The sequence below is a fragment of the Canis lupus genome, chromosome 2, assembly GCF_048164855.1.
Source record: "Canis lupus baileyi chromosome 2, mCanLup2.hap1, whole genome shotgun sequence".
Taxonomy (NCBI): domain Eukaryota; kingdom Metazoa; phylum Chordata; class Mammalia; order Carnivora; family Canidae; genus Canis; species Canis lupus.
Window position 1 is genome coordinate 63,880,719 of NC_132839.1, and position 19,036 is coordinate 63,899,754.

The 19,036-nt window shown below is 58.3% G+C and overlaps 2 protein-coding genes across 7 annotated transcripts; one reads left to right on the top strand and one right to left on the bottom strand.

Annotated features, from left to right (window-relative positions):
- Nucleotides 1-845: 845 nt before the first annotated feature.
- Nucleotides 846-13,108, bottom strand: TACC3 (transforming acidic coiled-coil containing protein 3). 3 transcript variants are annotated; one of them, XM_072804482.1, is made up of 16 exons: nucleotides 12,950-13,108; nucleotides 11,065-11,227; nucleotides 10,772-10,914; nucleotides 8,313-9,245; nucleotides 7,501-7,567; nucleotides 7,178-7,295; nucleotides 5,132-5,184; nucleotides 4,738-4,841; nucleotides 4,284-4,383; nucleotides 4,084-4,188; nucleotides 3,349-3,425; nucleotides 3,228-3,271; nucleotides 2,585-2,745; nucleotides 1,467-1,573; nucleotides 1,232-1,352; nucleotides 846-1,049 (listed from the first exon to the last, which is right to left on the bottom strand). In XM_072804482.1, exons 2-16 carry the CDS (start codon nucleotides 11,224-11,226, stop codon nucleotides 984-986), a joined length of 2,361 nt encoding a protein of 786 aa, XP_072660583.1. In that variant the 5' UTR covers nucleotide 11,227; nucleotides 12,950-13,108; the 3' UTR covers nucleotides 846-983. The 3 variants fall into 3 exon arrangements, with proteins under 3 accessions (XP_072660583.1, XP_072660581.1, XP_072660582.1); XM_072804480.1 differs by having other exon boundaries at nucleotides 7,492-7,567; XM_072804481.1 differs by lacking the exon at nucleotides 12,950-13,108 and adding an exon at nucleotides 12,770-12,923 and having other exon boundaries at nucleotides 7,492-7,567.
- A 315-nt stretch (nucleotides 13,109-13,423) lies between these two features.
- Nucleotides 13,424-18,571, top strand: TMEM129 (transmembrane protein 129, E3 ubiquitin ligase). Of its 4 annotated transcripts, none has more exons than XM_072804486.1 (4): nucleotides 13,427-13,821; nucleotides 15,792-16,266; nucleotides 16,754-17,027; nucleotides 17,139-18,571. In XM_072804486.1, exons 1-4 carry the CDS (start codon nucleotides 13,617-13,619, stop codon nucleotides 17,385-17,387), a joined length of 1,203 nt encoding a protein of 400 aa, XP_072660587.1. In that variant the 5' UTR covers nucleotides 13,427-13,616; the 3' UTR covers nucleotides 17,388-18,571. The 4 variants fall into 4 exon arrangements, with proteins under 4 accessions (XP_072660591.1, XP_072660601.1, XP_072660587.1 ...); XM_072804488.1 differs by having other exon boundaries at nucleotides 13,441-13,821; nucleotides 16,868-17,027; XM_072804490.1 differs by lacking the exon at nucleotides 16,754-17,027 and having other exon boundaries at nucleotides 13,424-13,821.
- The last annotated feature ends 465 nt before the right edge of the window (nucleotides 18,572-19,036 follow it).

Consider the following 19,036-nt stretch of genomic DNA (forward strand, 5'->3'; position numbering starts at 1 on the left):
CCTGCCCGGGCCAGTCCTGGGGGTTCTTGAGTGAGGGAGGTTACGGATGGGAGGTGCCACAAGGGCAGAGATCCTGGGACTGCGGGCAGGAAGGTCATGAGGGCAGAGGATGGGGGACAGGGGAGGCCTGGAGTCGGGGGCCACTCAGTTCCTGCTCCCAGCCTGGCTCTGTCCCAGTACCAGGCACGTCCCCTCAAATGCTCAGAACAAACATGCTCTCCACCTGGGGAGTCCAGGATGCTCTGCTGGCTGGCCCCATAGTCACCTCCCACCCTGGACCTTGTGCCAAGGCCTGCAGCTGGCAGCGCCCCTACTGGGGGTCAGGACGTCAGTGCTGCCCACCCCCGGGTGGCATTGGAATGCTGAGGCCTCCTCACAGGCAATACCGCCCTGGGCTTGGTGTTGGGGCCCCTGCTCCCTCTTGCTGGCCGTTCGTCCTCAGGTCTGGGCACGAGCCTCTCCTTACCTACGTCCAGGGGTGTGTTTTCTCCCCTGTGCCCTCTGCCTGCTTGAGGACAGCGCTAGCACCCCAGCACCACCTGGGGACAGGTATCCATCTGGCTGCATCCAGGGGCCATGCTGTGAGGGCATGGCCAGAAGGCCAGCCTGCTGTGGGAGGTATGGGCAGGACCCACACTCGTGGGGGTGGGCAGCACTGACGTCCCAGCCACCAGCATGGGGGCGCTACTGGTTCCCCGTGGGGACTGCGTGGTGGTGTGAAGTCAAGGGCAGGGCTGGCACTCACAGGCAACCGCAAGGTGCACAGGTCACAGCAGCAGGGGTCGAGTCACCCTCTGGCCAAAGCCAGAAACCAGTACTATAGTCAAAACCAAGCAACCTAAACATGCGAACCTAAGGGAAACTTTATTTACTCTTCTTAAAGTAGTCTAGTTTAAAAACCAGAGGTTAAGTGAGAGGAAAGAACACAAAACCTTCCCCAGACAGACAGACAGATATACAGAAAGGGGGGGAGGGGCTTCAGGTCAGATCTTCTCCATCTTGGAAATGAGGTCATCACAGATTCGGGTTAATTCTTCATTTTCCTTAGTCTGAAAGAAAAAAGTCAAAATCTTCAAGAAAACAAACTGGGATTTAAGTCACCCCTTTATCCGCCGTGGGGCTGAGCCCAAGATGAGAGCCGAGTGCCCTGAGTCCCTGCTTCTGGGTACCGGCCAACAGCCTCTGCTCCAGGTCCCTGCCACCCCCAGGTGCTGTGGGTCCATGAACCCACCTTCTGCTCTACTGTCTTCTCCAGTGACTGGATGCGCATCTGCTCCTTCCTCAGGCTGGCCTGGAAGGCCAGGGCCTCCGCTTGGGCCTTGCTGCGCACCTGGGCGATCTCCTCACTGGCCCTGGAGACACAGAGGACAAGGCTGAGAGGTCAGCACAGGAGCTCCCTCCCCAGACTTGCTGGACATTTCTCCGCCCACTTCCAGCCCCGCTGGGGCTCTCCCAGCTGCACTCACAGCTTGAGCTTCTCTTCTGCATGGGCCTTCAGGGCCTGGTACCGCTGGCCCTCCTTCTCAATCCTCACTATGTAATCCTCGACACACTTCTTCAGAGATTCTTCATTCTTTGAAGAATGAGTGAACATGAACCGCCAGCAGGGCACCACTGTCAGAGCCCCCCCAGGCCTGGCTTTGGTCAGGTGTGGACGGGCCCAACGAGTAAGGCCACAAGGATGTTGCTGGTGCCCCCAGTGTGTGGCTCAGGATGGACCCAGCCCCTCACAGCTGCCACCGCTGTCTACAGCTCCCCCCATCCCCTCAACCTGCCAGTCACGCAGCACCCAGGCCTCAGGCGGGCATCGCTGGCCACAGGAGGGAAGATGTAGACAGGGACTGGGGCTGTCCCGAGGGCCACGTAACCACAGCCCCACAGCAGTCGGAGCTCTGGCTTCAGGCCATGACAAAGCAACAGCTGAGAGGCACAGGTGGAGGGAGGTTGTAGGCAGGGGGAAGGCTGGAGGCAGAGGCCCTAATGTCCTTCATGGCAACAGGGACCTGTCAGTTCTGCCCGTTGCTTCCCTCCATCCAACACATCAGGCAGCACCTTCTGGCTCCCCCACCACCCCACAGGCCCCTCCAGCAACTACACAGTCACTGCAAGCCACACATGTGCCTCCCTATGTCCTCTGGGTAGAGACTAGCTCCTTTAGGCGCCCTCCCCTCCCAGAGGAAGAAATGGTCAGCCGCAGGGGAGCCCTGGTCCTGCTGTGTCCCCAGAACGCATCCACCTGTGCCAGGTCACCCCATGTGTGGCCCGACTCCTGCGGGTGCATGTGGCGGGACCACTGAGGTGTGTGTGGCCCAGGCCTTCCTCCAGAAGGCACCTGCTCGGCCTGCTGTGGCTCCATCTCCAGTCCAGGCCCCACAGCTCGTGCTGCGCGCCCCTTGATGGATAGGAACCTCCCCCGACCCTGGGCACAGCCAAGTGCCAAGCTGCGTGGTCTTCCTGGAGAGAGAGCAGCCTGCAGCCCCCACCAAGGTGAGGACACAAGGCAGGCTGGCTTGGGGGCCAAGCCCTCCCCTCCTCTGGGACCCTCTGCTGGACGACGGGCACAGGCCCACCCAGCGCCACCTACCGTGTGATACCCCTCGATCACTTCCTTCTGTTTCTCAAACCGCTTGAAGAGGTCAGAGAAAGACTTTTCCATGGAGCTCAGGTCTGCAGCCAACTGGTCTTTTTCCTTTAGAATCTTCTGGATCTCAGCTTTTGCTAGTTCCTTCTGTTTCTGAGCCTCCTCTTGAAGGGAAGAGAAACACATTCTTGGGATTAGAGGAGCACCCTATGTGCTTGTGCCACAGACTATGGCAAACTGGACGCAGGGGATGCATGGTGGTGGAGGAGAGCCGGTCCCACTAAGGGCCGGGTGACAGGGCCCCTCTCCAACGTGGCCTTCTAGAGCAGAGCCTGGGGGACAGGGGCAAGAGAGCCCAGAAACAGCCATTGCCTCAATGCCAGCCCTTGGGGTGGGGGGGGATCATAGGAACTTGGGGCGGCTCTGGAGTGGGTCCCCAGGCCAGGGGCCCCCCAGAGCTTGAGGCTTCGCCCAAGGTGAGGTACTCACGCTCAGCCTGCCTGACACATCCACAGCTGGACACCATGGGTACCGACCCACTGAGGCCCCAGATGCCCACCCAGCACCACCCGCTCTCCTGACTGCCAGATGCTCCCTCACTGGCCTCGACTGCTCTGCCAGAGGCGCCCAGGCCAGCAGCACTCACCCATTGCCTGATACACGATCCCCTCAAACCCGTCCATTATCTTCCTGTGGGAAGAACAGACGTGCTAGTGACCCCGTGCAGCAGGTGGACCCAAGCCACCCAAGCCCACCACGGCCCTTACCCCATTTCCAGATTCTTCGCATGGAGTGTGTCACACCTGCTCCTCAGCAAGGAGTTCTCTTCTCTCATGGCTTCCACCTGCACAAACCACACGTCACATGGACATTGGGTACCACCTTGTGCCCAGGGTCTCTGGGGCAACGTGTCAGAGTTGAGGGGCTGGCTGTGAGGAGCCTGGGGAAGGCTGAGGACCTGGTGCCTCACTGGAGGTACTGGGGCCAGCTAGTGCCCAGGGAGAGCACATCTGTGTGGGTGGATGGGGGACATCCTCAGCCATAGGCAAGGCTGGAAGAGCCACCTGCAGAGGGGAAGGGGCCTGACGCCGTGAGCTCCTGGTTAGCTCTGAGCGGGACAGTGGCCATGGGGCACCAAGAGCAGGGCAGGACTCAGCTGCTGGCAGAGGCGGCCTGGATGTGTCTGGTCAGGGGCATATCCCAGCCTGGGTCCCAGGAGGGGCCAGGCCAAACACCATCCCGGGGACAGCGGGGCAGCAAGGGGATATGGGGGTGCAAGGCCCAGCAGTCCTGCTTTACCACCCCAAGGTGGCCGGAGCAGTGCCCTTGGAGGATGCCTGTGACCCTCAGCGTGTAAACAGACAGAAGTACAGGAGTTCCAGGTCCTTGGGCTGGGGAACCTGTAAGTGGACATGTCCAGTTCTCCCTGCAGCCACCCAAGGAAAGCTGGTGCTCAGAGCTGTTGGCCTCAGCAGCCCGTGGACGCCATGCCTTGCCCTCACCGCTGCATCCATGTCCTTCTGGGTGTACTGCAGCACATCCACGATGGAGCCCAAGGGCAGCAGCGGGCCTCCAGGCCCGAAGACACAGGGAGGCGGATCCAGCACCTGTGGGGGTGACAAGCTCTCAGAGGGCTCCCAGAGCAGCACGGTGAGCTACCCCTCAGCCCCTTTCACCAGAGGCATCTCTTTGTATCACTTACGGGAGCATCTGGGGCTCCTAGGAAATCCAACTCCACTAGCTTCGCCTCGGTTGGGCTGCCTGAGGGAGGTGCGGCCATGTCCTGTGTGCTGTCCTGTGTGCTGAGACCCAAAATAGAAGGTCAGCGTACCCGGCTTCCCCAAAGGCCAAGGAAGAAAGGTCTTTGGGTCCTGGGCCCCACAGCCTCTGTCACAATGGCCTGACGCTGCCTAAGGCTCTGTTGCTGCAGCACAGGCCACCGCAGACCGTGAAGGAGAGGGGGTGCCCATGTGCTCACGGAGCCTCACTCACAAGGCAGGGGCTGCAGCTGACCACAATCACTCCCGGGTACCTAAGAGGCTCCAGGGGATGCTGCTACAGTCTACCTTCCTGAGCTGGAATTGGCATGTCCCCACTTAGTCTAGAAATACTGACCAATGGCCATCCTGAAGCCCCATGACTGGGGGGAGGAGTACCTGTTGGTCTCCGGTGCCACAGGCACTGGTCTCCGAGGGCTGTCCTTCAGGAGCGGGTCAAACTTGAGGTACAAGGACTGTTTCCTCAGGGCTGACTCCTTGAACTGAAGGGACAGGCAAGTCACTGTCACCCGAGGAGGCCTTCCTCAGCATAGGACAGTGTGCACTCGAGTTTACCTTGGCATGGGAGCTTGAGATGGGCATTGGAAGCTGTGAGTGTGGCTTGGGAAGGGCCCTGGGTGGGAGGTTCCCAGGGAGGTGTGGACACCACAGTGGGGCAGTAGGGCCATCGTGATCTTAAGAGGTGTGATGGTGGCTCAGGGCTGTTCTAGAAAGAGCTCCCTCCTGAGAAGCATACTCAGGAAGAGATCACCACGAAGGTGCAGGTACTCACCAAGGAACTCCCGAACTGTTCCAGGTAGTCCACCTCAGCTCCCGTGCCTAGAACTGAGAGGCATAGGGTCAGGGCAGCCGTTACTGGCCCATGTGGGCGGGTCCTGCTGCTCAGGCACAGCAAACAGTAGCCCAGTGCTTCCCGCCCTGCAGCACTGAGGCTAGGACAATCCCTTTCCCTGCCTAGCCTGGACCTGCAGCCAACAATTCTGTGCTTTGTAGCGGGGTTTCTGGTCTCACGCTAATGACTCCTGGGGCCAGGGCACTTTGTGGGGTTGTCTTGTGTCCTGCAGGAGCTGAACAGCTTCGCTCCAGGCATGATGACCAAGTGTCCCCAGGACCAAACTGCCGTGGTTAAGAACTACTGTTTAACTGATTGATTGATTGATTAATTAATTAATTCATGAGAGACACACACACACAAAGAGGCAGAGACACAGGCAGAGGGAGAAGCAGGCTCCATGCAGGGAGCCTGATGCGGGACTCGATCCCAGGTCCCCAGGATCACACCCTGGGCTGAAGGCGGTGCTAAACCGCTGAGCCACCCGGGCTGCCCAAGAGCTACCGTTTAGAACTACCCTAGAGAGTCCCTCGATTCCTGGTAACTTATATATATACACACACACACACACACACACACATATATACATGTTTAAAAAAAATCTAAGGGTGGCTAACATCATCTATGAAAATTAACTCAAAATCAAATGTAAATGTTACAATTGTAATGTTTTTAGAAAATGTAAGGGTAAATCCTTACGGTATTGACTTCACACCAAAAACACAAAGAAAAAAACAAAAAAAGAGATAAACGGGACTTCAGGTTAACGTCTGTGCCTCAAAGGACACCATCGGGAGGGAGGAAGCCCACAGGATGGTAGACGGTTCCCTCCATGTCACACGTCTGGTAAGAAGTCCCCACCTATGATAGATCCAAAGGCCCTGACGACTCAACAATAAAAACGCAACAGTGGAACAGCAGGGGAAGGACCAGAGCAAACACTCTGCAGAAGGTCTGAAAGGCACAGGAAAGAGGCTCGTCACCAGGAAGATGCAGGTCAAAACACGCGGAGGTGCACCTGGCCCCCTGCACCCCCACCCTGGATGGCTGGAATCGGGTCACAGTGGCCCCGGGGGCGACAAGGCCTAGAGAAATTGGGACCCTCAAACACTGGTGCCCTGAGATCCTTATGTGCTGCAGCCACTTTAGAAAGCACCCTGGTGGTTCCTCAGTTTCACCCAGAGTTACTGCATGACCCAGATCACTTTCTAGGTTTATGCCCAAGACAACAGAACCCTCACAGACACATGAACACATGTATGTGAGAGCTCACAGCAGCCTTCAAATCGTCAAAAAGGACAAACAACCCCGACGCCCATCAACGGGTGGACTGATGTGCCAACTATGGCCCATCTGCGCGGTGCCGCGCTACCCGCCAGGAAAGGAAATGCTGATGTTGTGGTACAAGGTGTAGGACTCTAGAAAACCTGATGCGCAGGAAGACAAACCAGACATGGGACTCACAGGACTCCGGGGTCTCCGTGGCTTCTGTGCCACAGTGGTGAGAGCCCTGGGATCATTCCTCCACAGACCAACCCTGCATTCCATTTCCACTCTTCTCTAGGTGTGCAGGTTAAATAGGGAGCCCATCATGTTGCCTTACGGCTCTTGAGGCAGTTCAATTCCAGATTCCCCCTGGAACCACCTCAGGGCCTGCTGCGTCAGAGAGGTCAGAGGTGCTTGTGCCCCATCTAGGCTCCCCTCCAAAAGCATTTCCCCCAGAACTGGCAAGGCCCCACCCATGAATATGCAGTGCAGAGCCACATCCCCACCCCCAGCCCGCTTTCCTGAGCCCAATTTCTGGCCCCAGGACACCTTCACATTAGGGCTACATCCTGAGAGCATCCGTCTCCTGAGAAACCAGTGACCTCTGGGCGCCTTGCTTCAAGTCACAGCACGGAGTCTCCAGAAAAACACCTCTAAACACCAGTGCTTGGAGCAGTGTCCCGGTGGTGGGGACAGACAAGTGACCTGGGGACAACATACCCTCAGTGGGGTCTCGGAAGCACTCCTCCTTGGGGTCTGAGGCTGGCTCCGGGTCCTGTGGAGGACCTCCCAGGCTGCCTGCTGGAGCGGATGCCCCTGCGCGCTCTGCTGCTCCCTCCTGCAGGAAGGCCGGCTCAATTTGGGCAGCTTGGGCACCAGAGGTCCCGTGTGGGACCCGTGTCTCCCCCAGTCTTGGTGGGATAGGGGTGTGTAGGAGGCTCTGGGTGCTGCTCTGCGTCCCACCCCATCTCCACCAGCCTCCCTCTGCCCAAGGACCCACACAACGGAGGCATGGGCTGTGCTCGTGGCCCTACCTCACCCACCGTGCCTGGGGTCCCTGCCGCCGTCTGCACCTCATGTGCGTCCTCTGCCGAGGCTGTAGGCACCTGCCTGAAGAGATGGGGTCAGCAGGGCCTGTGCCCTAGCCTGGAGCTGCCTCATGAAGACTCGCCTGAGTGGCAGGGCCACCCCTCCCTACCTCAACTGCCCAAGAATCCTGTGCTCATGGGACTCGGCCAGGAGCTCCCAGGCTGAGTCTGCTCTGGGAGCCATCCCCAAAGCTTCACTGGTCCTGTTTCATTAGGACATTGGCAAACATGCTTGGGGGAGGGTCACCAGTTACCAGGGCCAGAATCCTCCCTAGCCGGACTGCTAGCCCCAACATGTACCTGCAGCTTGTTGGTGGGACAAGTGGCTGGGCACTGGCTAAGCTCCTCTTGGGACCCAGCACTCAGTGGCCACTAAGCAGCCATCCCCAGAGAGCACCATGAGAGGGCCAGAGCACCCCAGAAAGCATGGAGAGCCGCTCCACTGGCTCTCGGACTACAGACAGAATTCGCTAGAGAGCTTTCTAAATTTCCAGTTTTTTTTTTATAGACAATGCCCTTAGCAAGCATGTGGATAGCCCCACCCCTGTGGAGGGAACGGAACGGGGCTCCGCCATGGATGCTCCTCCACGATCTACAGTGGCTGTGAGCACCCTCCCCGGTCTTGGGATCCAGGACCAGCATGCCTCTGCAGCCTATGTGTGCCCCAAGACCCCTTCTCGGGGGCATGTATGTGCATCTCTGGTCTGTGGTCCTCTAGCGTGCACACTACCAAGCAGCTAGCTACTCCCCCACCACCAAGTACTCACTGGCTCAGAGGGGAGTACCCTGTGGCCTCGGGACCAGCATGCAACTTCTTGGCCATAGGTCCAGCTGGCCTGCTCTGGGGGCTTTCTGGGGGCTGGGCCTCTCTTCCACCTTCAAACGGGTTAAAGTCTGGGTCATCCAGCTTGTTCCAGTCCAGGTTGTAAGACCCCCGGAGAAGAGGAATGGGCTCCTCATCCGCCTCCTTGGGTGCATTTTCCTGTCTGGCCTCTGATACCCCGGAAGGAGGTTTAAGGCTGGGTCTCTCCCCCAGTTCCCTTTTGCTGGTGGCATTGTCAGAGAAATCAAATTCTAGCCTTATAGGTCTGTTGCTCCACGAGCTGACCCTTTGGTCATCAGCTTCTTCCTTCTGAGGACTTGGGGATGGGGCCCCTCTAGCCTTCAGAGGGCTGGCCAGGATGGTGTTCCTAGGACCAAAGGGGTCCTCAGGGCTGGCTGGGGCCTTGCCAGGCAGGTCTGCGAAGGGTCCTTCTGCACATGCTTCTGTAGGCTGAGTGCCAGGTGGCCAAGTAGCCCCGGATGAGGATGCAGGGACCTGGTTTGAATTTTCTCTGGCAGCTCTGTGAGGGTCTTCTGTTCTGTCTTGGGGAGCCATCTGGGAAGAGTCTTCTAGGATTTCAGAGGTGGATATAATACTTTTCTCTAAGAAATAAGAACGAACACTTTCCTCCAAGGCTTGCTCAGGGCTCACAGACGTTTGTCCTAGAGAAGCCACTTGATTTTCAAGACTTTCTGGCATCTGGGGAGAGCTTGAGGGATCCAGGCTGGCCAGGTGAGTGGAGGTGGGCCCACTGGAATGCCGCCTATCTTCAGAGACTGCTCTCACATCCCCAGGAGGGGGGTTGGCATTGGTCATCATTGGTTTCTGGAGAATTCCATTGGTCATTTTGAGGTCAACCTCCTTTGTAAGCTGTTGACTTTTTAGAAACAAATTTAGTTAATATTAAGGAACCTATTAGCTTTTTAATTATAATTCAGTCCACGAGAACACGTTAGTTACAAACAGGAAAGAGGAATGTTCAATCAACACTCTTTTTAGGATTAACTTTAGCAAGTATGTGCTCATAAATCAAAGCTGGTGGGCCAACTAGATCACACAAGTTTTGTTTGTTCGTTTTAAAGTTTACTTATCAGGTAGAGAAAGACAAGGAGAACAAGTGATCACAAGCAGGGGGAGGTGCAGAAGGTAAGGGAGAAGCTGACTCTGTTGAGCTAGGAGCCCAATGCAAGGCTCGATCCCAGCACCCTGGGATCATGGCCTGAGTTGAAGGCAGAAGATTCACCAGTTGAGACCCCAAACACCCCTAAATCACACAGATTCCTAAGAGATATAGTACAGATGTGACAAATAATTAATCAGTTAAGGTTTTCTGTGCTAGCTGATTTCCCCCTTTCAGGTAAGGGCCACTAGCTACACAGTCAGGAACAGGGCACAAGAAGGTCAAGATTTTCACCAAAGAGAAAGGCAAGATCGAGAGCTCTGCCTTCTGACAGAGCAGGGTTTGACACTGAGAACACCCAAGGCTGGCTTGCAAGTAGAAAGGAGTCCCTATTGGGTGTGAATAAAGAACCATAACCACAGAGCATCCTTCCTTGGAGTTGTGATCAGACATTTCATGAAATTAGAGAAACAAAACCCAGGCCAATCTGCTGGCAAAGGCACAGTAAAGGAGTGGAACATAAACTTATTTGGGGCACTTGGTGGCTCAGTCTGATTTGAGTTCATCTCAAAAGTTGAGTGTTTAACTCTTGAATTCAGCTCAGGCCGTGATCTTAGGGTATGAGGTGATCTCAGGGTGTGAGGTTGAGGTTCTCTCTCCTTCTCACTCTTCCCCTCCCCACTCCTGCTCTCTTTTAAAATATATAAAGACCTTAAAAAAAAAAAAACCCAACAAAAAACCCCTTAAACTTTGTTCTGTATTTTTCGTCATTTGCTTTTCTACTAACAAATGACCTCTAATGCAAGCGAGCCAGGCAACACACTGCACAAGCTCAGAGCAGAAACTAGGAGGAACTCAACCAGATGTGACTGAGGACAAAACAATTTTCCTGCCACATCCCCTGGAGGGGTTACAAATTGCAGCACATCAGGGAAACCTGGGTGGCTCAGTGGTTGAGCATCTGCCTTGGGCTCAGGTCATGATCCCTCTGCCTACATCTCTACGTCTCATAAATAAATAAGATCTTTATTTTATTTTTCAAAGATTTTATTTATTTATGCTTGAGAGACACACAGAGAGAGGCAGAAACACAGGCAGAGAGAGAAGCAGGCTCCATGCAGGAAGCCCGATGTGGGACTTCGATCCTGGGACTCAGGGATCATGCTCTGAGCCAAAGGCAGATGCTCAACCGCTGAGCCACCCAGGTGTCCCTAAATAAGATCTTTAAAACAACCAACCAAACCAAACAAACTGCAATACATCAAGCAGCATCAGCAACTTACTTCTCTTTCTGGATCCGGTTTTGAGGAGAGTTTTCTAACCCAAAAGCATCCTCCAGAGCAAAAGGAGCCTCGAGCTTGCTGCTCATGCCAGGACTTAATATCCGATGTGTCTGTGGGTCCCGAAGAGGAGTCTGAAAAGTCACCTGTTGGGAGAAGAGACCTGTTCAATAATTCAAGTCTTGAGCAACTCTGCCGGCAGTGCCCTGCCCACTTCCCTAAGTCCCCAGGAAAGCAAGTCCCAGGGTGATCGAAGGCGTGACACACAGTAGTTAACAGGGGCAAAACATGCTTACTTTCATAGCTTTGACTACGCTCTTGGGTGGCACATTTTCTTTTTGTGACAGACGAAGAACAGATAGTCTTCCAGTAAGTTCCGGTGGTGAAAACAGGAACTCATGGTTTTCTGTACTTTTGTCACCAGTGACGTTTTCATCGTTGCAGATCTGCAGACTCATTCTGGAAAAGCAGACACTTTGCGTCAGTGGGAGGGCTGTGCAGTTTGGATGAATGGCCAGTGCAAGAAGCTGGCCTCACATGGGAGATGTCCCCTTCCTGCACAGGTGGGTCCCATCTCAGGCAGCATGTCCTGGGCCAGACAGTCCTTGTCCTATTTTAGGGCAGCTGTCACTTCTCAAGAAAAGAGGTTTAAGGGCCCTCAGGCCGTAAAGGGAGGAAGAAGAATCAGGTCCTGAAAACCACTGGGGTTTAGTGGTGAAGGTCAGGAGACAGGGGTGCTGGGCTGTTGGAAAGCCTGGGTCTCCCCTCAGGCCTTTGCTTAAGGAACAGGCCACAGCACAGCTCCAGCAGGCTGCTAAGTCAGCTGAGCGCAAGAAACAGAAGAGTGCTGTGGCTTGCTCTCCCATCACAGGCTGGGAAACAGAGAGCACCCTGGGGGCTCATGAGGGCCCAGCCCCAGAGAAAGAGCTGGACAAGGCACCAACCAGCAAAATGCAGCATGACTTGATGGGGACTACACTGAGACCTGGAGTCTAGAAACATGCACCAGTGACCTACACAGAGGCCCAGAATGTTCTAGAACAGCCCCCACTCCTCCTTCCCCAAGGTCCTCATGATGGTCACGTCATCAGTGTGACACTCCCAAGCCAGGAGTCACCAGAGGACCCATCTGTGGGAGTATCACAGGTGTTTCTGGTGTTGGGGATGCTGGAGACTGCAGCTTGAGGAGCCAGGCCAGGGCAGCTGGGGCAGAGGAAGGAGGCTGGCCTGGAAAGAGGTGAGTCAGGGTAACAAGATGCCCTGGCAGGAATGTGGAGGCCAGGGAAAGGGAGGAGGGAAGTAGGGGGTCCTAGGCTTCTGCAGCCAGCCAGGGGTGCAGTTGTCGGCCCTGGCTGGCCAGCAGGCCTTTAAGGATGTGGAAGCTGGAGTGAAACACAACTCAAGGGGAATTCTTTTTTGGTGTGACCTGGGTAAAGCAGAAAGGAGCTGGATGGCTGTGGGATACGTGAGGAAGGGGGTAAACAGCCCCCGCGGTGCCTGGGTTCGACCTCCACCCACAGCGGGGAGACGGCTCCGGAGCAGAGGCGGCCAGGCCAGGCAGCCCCGGAGCACAGGAGGTGGGTGCAGGAGCCGCCCCAGCAGGTGGGGAGGATCGGTAGCACCGGGAGGGCTGGGCAGCTGCAGTCAGGGAGGCTCGCAGGTGCAGCGTGGAGGGAATAGTAGGAAGCTGCCCCCAAAGGCTGCGGATTGGGGTCCAGTGGTGGGACCCCTGGACACTGCGCAGCCGGCCTGAGGGTGGGCGCTGCACGTGTGCAAGGCTCGGAAGCGAGTGGTGCTGGAGGCTGGACAGGTTCAGGAGGTGACGAGGAGGGGGCGGCCAGCGGACTGGCCGGAGAAACCCTGACACACGGGCCCCCTGGACCGCCACAACGCAGCCCACCGGGCGGCTGGGCGGCTCCGCAACCGGGCTACTCGGGACCTCGGGGAGGAGGAATCCCCGGACGGGCGGCCGCTGGGGCTGGTGCGGCGCGGCCAGCGCACCTCAGGGCCACGGGAGGAGCGCGGAGAGCGGGGAGGAATGTCGGTCAAGGGTAGACGCCGCCCTGATGCCGCGGGGGCCGGGGGCTGGGGGAGGAAAGTGGATGGAGCCCCGAGCCCGGGACCCCGGGACCCCGGGACCCCGGGACTCCGGGACTCCGGGACCCCGCCGCCGCCGCCTACCTGCCGGCGGCCACGCGAAGCCCAGGGAGCGGGAGGCGCCGAGTCCGGGAGACCGTCCGCCCGCCGCGGATTCAAATACCGACGGTTGGCGCCCGCGGCCAATCAGCGCGCGACCGGGGGCGGGACGCACGGAAGCCGCGGCCACGCCCACGTCCCGCTTCCGGGGTAGGGGCCCGCGGGGCGTGACGCGCGCCGGAAGCCATCGGTAGGGAGGGACGGCCGGCGGGCGGGCGGAGGCTGCTGGGCTGTCGGACTCGGCTGCACGCCCAGAGGTCAGGGCCTGACAGCCTTTGCCCCGGTCTTAGTTTCCCCAGGTGTAAAATGGGACCAGCTGTAGAACCGCCCCCAACGCGGGTCGTGAGATGGAGCCAAACCCTCGCGAGGACCGTCGCGGTCTCACCACGTCGGGCTGTGTGCTGGGCGTGGCGACTCCATTTCCCAGGGTGCCCCGCGCCAACGTGACGTCTCCTAGCGCGCCCCACACAAGCCTGTGGGCGGGACCCCGTCTCCCAAAATGCCCCGCGGCCGGGGACACCATCTCCCAGAGCACCCCGCGCCGGCCCGGCGCCCGCCTGCCGACGCCCACCGGGTGGGCGTTCTGGTGTCTGTTTCCCGTCCAGGACCGCAGGGCTCTCCCTGACAGCCTCCTGGCGGCCGCGGCAGCGGGATGGACAGCCCGGAGGTCACCTTCACGCTGGCCTACTTGGTGTTCGCCGTGTGCTTCGTGTTCACGCCTACCGAGTTCCACTCGGCCGGACTCACGGTGCAGAACCTGCTGTCGGGCTGGCTGGGCAGCGAGGACGCCGCCTTCGTGCCCTACCACCTGCGCCGCACGTCCGCCACGCTGCTGTGCCACTCGCTGCTGCCGCTCGGTGAGCAGGCCGGACCCTCCCCATGGAGGGCCCTCCTGGGTGGGCGGAAGCGGCCCCTCGGGCTCGCGGCCGAGTTCCGGGGCCCCGGGGGCGGCTGGGCCCCTGGAGCTAGCCAAACCTGTGGAGCGGAGTCGGGGGAGCGCGGACCCGCGGCCACTCTGAGCCGTGGCTGTGGGCCCTCCGCCTGTGCCTCTCGCGTCCGCTGCTCCCGGGAGCGGAGAGGAAGGTGCTGGCGGCAGCTGTCCGCTTGTAGGTGGAAGAAACGTGGGCTTAGGATGTTGGGGGGCGGGCATGGGGGGGATGCTTCACCCAGCTGGGGTAGGTCGTGAGTTACTACGTGGGGGCAGTTCCCAGGAGAAGGGTAGGAGTTAACTGATTGCAACAGGAAGGTGGAGGGGCCTGGGAGAGCAGGTGGCCTTGTCCCAGCTTCCTTCTGGAAAGGAGGGAAGGTGGGAAAGAAGGCAGAGATGGGTGACTCCATGGGGTTGTCACAGGTGCAGAGGTTGGGAGGGTATGGGGTGTGTGGCGGGCCAGGAGGCTCACACGCTGCCCAGGGATTGGCCTGGGTGGAGACCTCTGAAAGACTGGCTTGTCAGCTGGTTGGACAGGGGACTGGCTGGAAAGTGGGGTACTAGGTGTGTGTGTGAGGGACTGGTTCTTTGGAGGATACAGGGCAGAAGCAGGTCTGGAAGGGCAGGTGGCTGGTAGGGGGCCTGCTCTAGGGCTCAGTGGACTCGAGAATTTCCTGCTGCAGCAGGGCTCAGCAGCCTGGGCCAAGTGGAGAGCAGCCTAGAGGGGGCTGGGCTGAGGCCAGGCATGTGCTTGAGAACTGCCTGCCTCTTTGGGAAGAGGAGCAGATGGGCTCATGCTGAGACGGACACAGGGCCTTCTTGGCGATTGGTGGTCTCTCTGCCTGCTATTGGGATAACTATATGGGTTTCTCAGCTGCCCTGTGAGGCAGGGGTGTTAATTAGCCCATTCCTCAGATGTGGAATGTGTGGCTCAGAACTTGGGCTCCCGGGAGGCTCATGGGTAGGGTTTCTGACCTGGGAACTAAGGGTCCCCACAGCTTTCTGGAGTCCTTTTAGCAACCTTTTCTATAAGCCTGTGAGTGGCTACGCTGTCACCACGCTACACATGGACGGAGAAACCAGAACTTAGGGAGGACTTCAGTGACACATGGAGGTGGAGCCTGGTCTGGTGACTGATCCTGGGGTCTTTTTCTTTTGACCTCATTTTGAGCAGCTTTGAGAGTTTGTATGTGTTATCTATTGCTGCATGAACTACTTTAAACGTAGCAATTTAATCAACAGTAAATGTTTACTATTATTTTGCAGCCTTAAACGTGCTTGCACACGTATCCATTATCTGCTTTATTATTTCAGTTGTTTGGACATGCAGATTGGCCCTGATCTGGCTAGCAAGGGCCCTGGATCTGGCTAGCAGGGGCCCTGGAGCTGTCTCACACAGGCTGTGCCCCATTATTCTTTGCTTACTGTTTGGCACACGAATCTGAGCTCTGGGATTGGGCCACATTGATTTGCTTCCTCAGAGGGGGTGGGGCTGAGACGCCAAGATCCCACCCATTGGAGGGCCAGTGTGTACCTCTGCATTGGGTGACACCAAATCCTTGCATTTGTTTTTGCATTTTTTAGGTTTTCCTATTTTCTTAATCAGATATTGTGTAAAACTAAACTAGCAAATTAAAAACACTTTTTCTTCATTTATTGTATTACTATCGTGGGCAAAGGTTGAGCTGGGCCAGCCATGAGGGCAGGTAAGGTCAACCTGCCCTAGGCTACCGTGGTCTGGCCCTGGGAGCCCACCAGGGCAGAGGGCCAGGCCAGGGTTGGGGATGAGGGTAAGTGGCCCCTTCCGGAGATACAGGGACAGGACTATGGTCACTATGGGGGGGAGAACGATGGCTTGGCAGTCCTGATCTCTGCTGAGGCCCTCCCCATTCTTTGTAGGCTACTACGTGGGCATGTGTTTTGCCGCTTCAGATAAGCAGCTGTATTCTCTTGGCCAGGCCCCGGAGGCCTGGCAGCTCTTCCTCCTGCTGGCAGTGACCCTGCCCACCATCGCCAGCACCGTGATCTACTACTGGTCCTGTGATCAATGGGCCCGCCACCCACTGGCCCGCACCCTGGCCCTCTATGCCCTCCCGCAGTCAGACTGGTGGGCTGTGGCCTCCTCAGTCAACACCGAGTTCCGGCGGATTGATAAGTTTGCCACGGGGGCACCTGGTGCTCGTGTGATCGTGACAGACACGTGGGTGATGAAGGTGACCACATACCGTGTGCATGTGGCTCAGCAACAGGATGTGCACCTGACCGTGACGGAGTCACAGCAGCACGAGCTCTCCCCAGATTCCAACCTGCCTGTGCAGCTCCTTACCATCCACGTGGCTGGCACCAGCCCTGGCGTGCAGGCCTTCGACATCCGGTAGGTGCACTTATGGCCAGGGTGAGCATGAGTCTGGGGCCACTCTAGGAGGCGATAATACGTGGAGCAGACTCTTCTAGCCACCCTTCCAGCGGGACTCTCAAGGCTCTTTATCCCTTGCACCCCCGTAGGTACCTTTTGTGGCTCTTTTCTGGGGGGAGCACATTAGGGATCTTTGGGGGTGGTAGAGGACCGAGGTTTGGTGATTGCCTTGGCTCTGGGGCCCAAACGGAGATCTTCTCCTCCCATTCAGACTGTGGACTGTCTGTTGTCCCCCTCCTGTGATCTGCTTTGTTCCTGAACTTGTTGAAAGCTAGGCATTCTGTCTCTGCTGCAATCCCCCAACTCTCTCTGCCCCTCCCTGCATCCCTTGGGGGCAGGTCGGCGGTGCTGGTTCTGTGGGTGCTAGCCTCAAGGCTATCTTTGCTGGCTGGTCTTCACCTGGCAACTGGGCTGCACCTGAGCCCCCATCCCCGTGTTCTGTGAGGTTTGTGAGTGCCCTGTCTCCTGGAGGCATGTCAGCATCCCCAGCAAGAATGATGGCCCTCCCTGCCCTGCAGAGGGGCCTTGGCCCCAGCCTAGCAGCCCCCACCTTGTGCAGGCTGAACTCCACGGAGTATGGTGAGCTGTGTGAGAAACTCCGCGCACCCATCCGCAGTGCAGCCAACGTGGTCATCCATCAGAGCCTGGGCGACCTGTTCCTGGAGACATTTGCTTCTCTGGTGGAGGTCAACCCAACTTACTCAGTCCCCAGCAGCCAGGTGAGGGCTGGGTGGGGGCAGATGGGTTCCCATAGGCCAGGCCCCCTGGGGTGGGGGGGGGCCCACAGCCACTTGGCCAGGATCCCCATGACCCTCTTCGCCCACCCACAGGAGCTGGAGGCATGCATTGGTTGCATGCAGACACGTGCCAGTGTGAAGCTGGTGAAGACCTGCCAAGAGGCAGCTGAGGGCGAGTGCCAGCAGTGCTACTGTCGTCCCATGTGGTGTCTCACTTGCATGGGCAAGTGGTTTGCCAGCCGCCAAGACCCGCAGCGCCCTGATACCTGGCTTGCCAGCAGAGTGCCTTGCCCCACCTGCCGTGCACGCTTCTGCATCCTGGATGTGTGTGCTGTGCGCTGAGCCTTCTGGCTGCAGCAAAGGAGTGGCCTTGGGGGTCCCTGAAAGCCCTACCAGGGACCCCACAGCCACCATGAGGAGTAGCCAGGGCTCCAGGCCCTTGTTTGTGTTGTCAGCCAGGGACTCTTTTCCCAGCCTCATGGAGCTTGAGGGTTTTTGTTTAAAAAGGAAGTTTTTTTTGCAGCAGTGGCAGTGGGATGGGACTTCAGTGCCTCTGCTTCCTTTGCTGCTTGTTTCTCCAGGTAGAGGCAGGTGCTGGACACGAACACGGTATGGCGTGGGGCCCATTTCCAGAGCATTCTGAGGCTGCCTGAGCTATCTTCTGGGAGACCAGGGGTCTGCCTCCATGGCCCTACCCTGAACCACTTGCCTTAACTTTATGCAGCACACCTGCCTCTCAGTTACACACCAGAACCAGGTTCATCTAAGCTGGTTGCAGTCTGTCCTCCAGGCTTCTGAGTCCAGGCTGGCTGCTGGCCCTGTGGTAGTGTCCCCTCTGCACCCCACCAGGCTGCTGTGAGGATGCAGAGAGAGGGGTGCAAGTTCAGGGTGAGAGCACTATGTGGGCTTCCTGGGTGGGGTGGCCCCTACTTAGTTATCTACGCCCCCTCCCCAGAGGTTCTGGACTTCCTGTCGGGCTGGCTTCCATCAACTCCTGTAATTCAGCTGCATGCTTGGCGGGGGGCGGGGGTTGCCTTTCTCCTGGAGGGCATGCACCTCCATGCCTCCTGCTGCCCCAGGAGCCCCGAAAAAGGCCAGGCCTGACTCCTGGCCGGAGATGGGTATTGAGACATCCTACATCCGGACAAGTGCTTTGGGACATAGCACAGGGCCCACCACAGCTCTGCACCTGGAGCGGAATGACGTGCCTCTTCCCCATTCCTGGTGGCCCATGGGGAGGGCAGGAATAGCCCGGCCCACGTGGCTGTGGGTGTATGTGTGTGGGGGCTCACGCGTGGGGCCCTAAGCCGCGCTCCCCCCCCCCCCCAGCTGTTGTGTCCGCTGAGGTGAGGGACCCAGCTGGCGGCCATCGGGGCGGGGCCGGCAAGCCCAGCCCCAGCCCCGGCTCACGGGCTGCCAGAGGAGGCCGGGTCGGGTTATTTTTACTACTAGGGAAAGTTTTATAAAGGGGAATTTATTGTAGCTGAGTGCGACGGTTCTTAATAAATGTTCGTCTGAAGTCCGTACTGGAATGTCCTGTCTTTCCTGATCCTCGCCCTGGGCCCGGGAGAAGCCAACTGGGAAGTGAAGCGCCGTGGCTATGGCTGCTGCAGGCGAGGCGGGCGGCTTCGGCAGGGAAACCAGGGCAGCTGCCGCCGCAGGGCCTAGGCACCGGGACGCCCCTTCCGGGTCCTCCCCTTCCGGGTGCCCGTTTCCCGCTTGCACGGAAGGCTCGGCCAATCAGGCGCGCGCTCTCTCCTCGGCCCCGCTCAGCGCCTGCGACGCGCGCGTGTCCGAATCTCCCGCCAAGGCCCCTTCCCCTCCCCACGCCCTGCTCGCGGAGGCTGCGGCCCGGGCCGTCCCAAGGCTTGGGGGTGGGGGGCACCGTTCCTCGGGCCTCTTCTGGCTCGGCCGTCTCCCGGAAGGCCGTGGCAGCGCTGCGGTCCCTGTCCCCGCGCGGAGCGCGCGCCGCCGCCTGGGCCCCCCCCGCC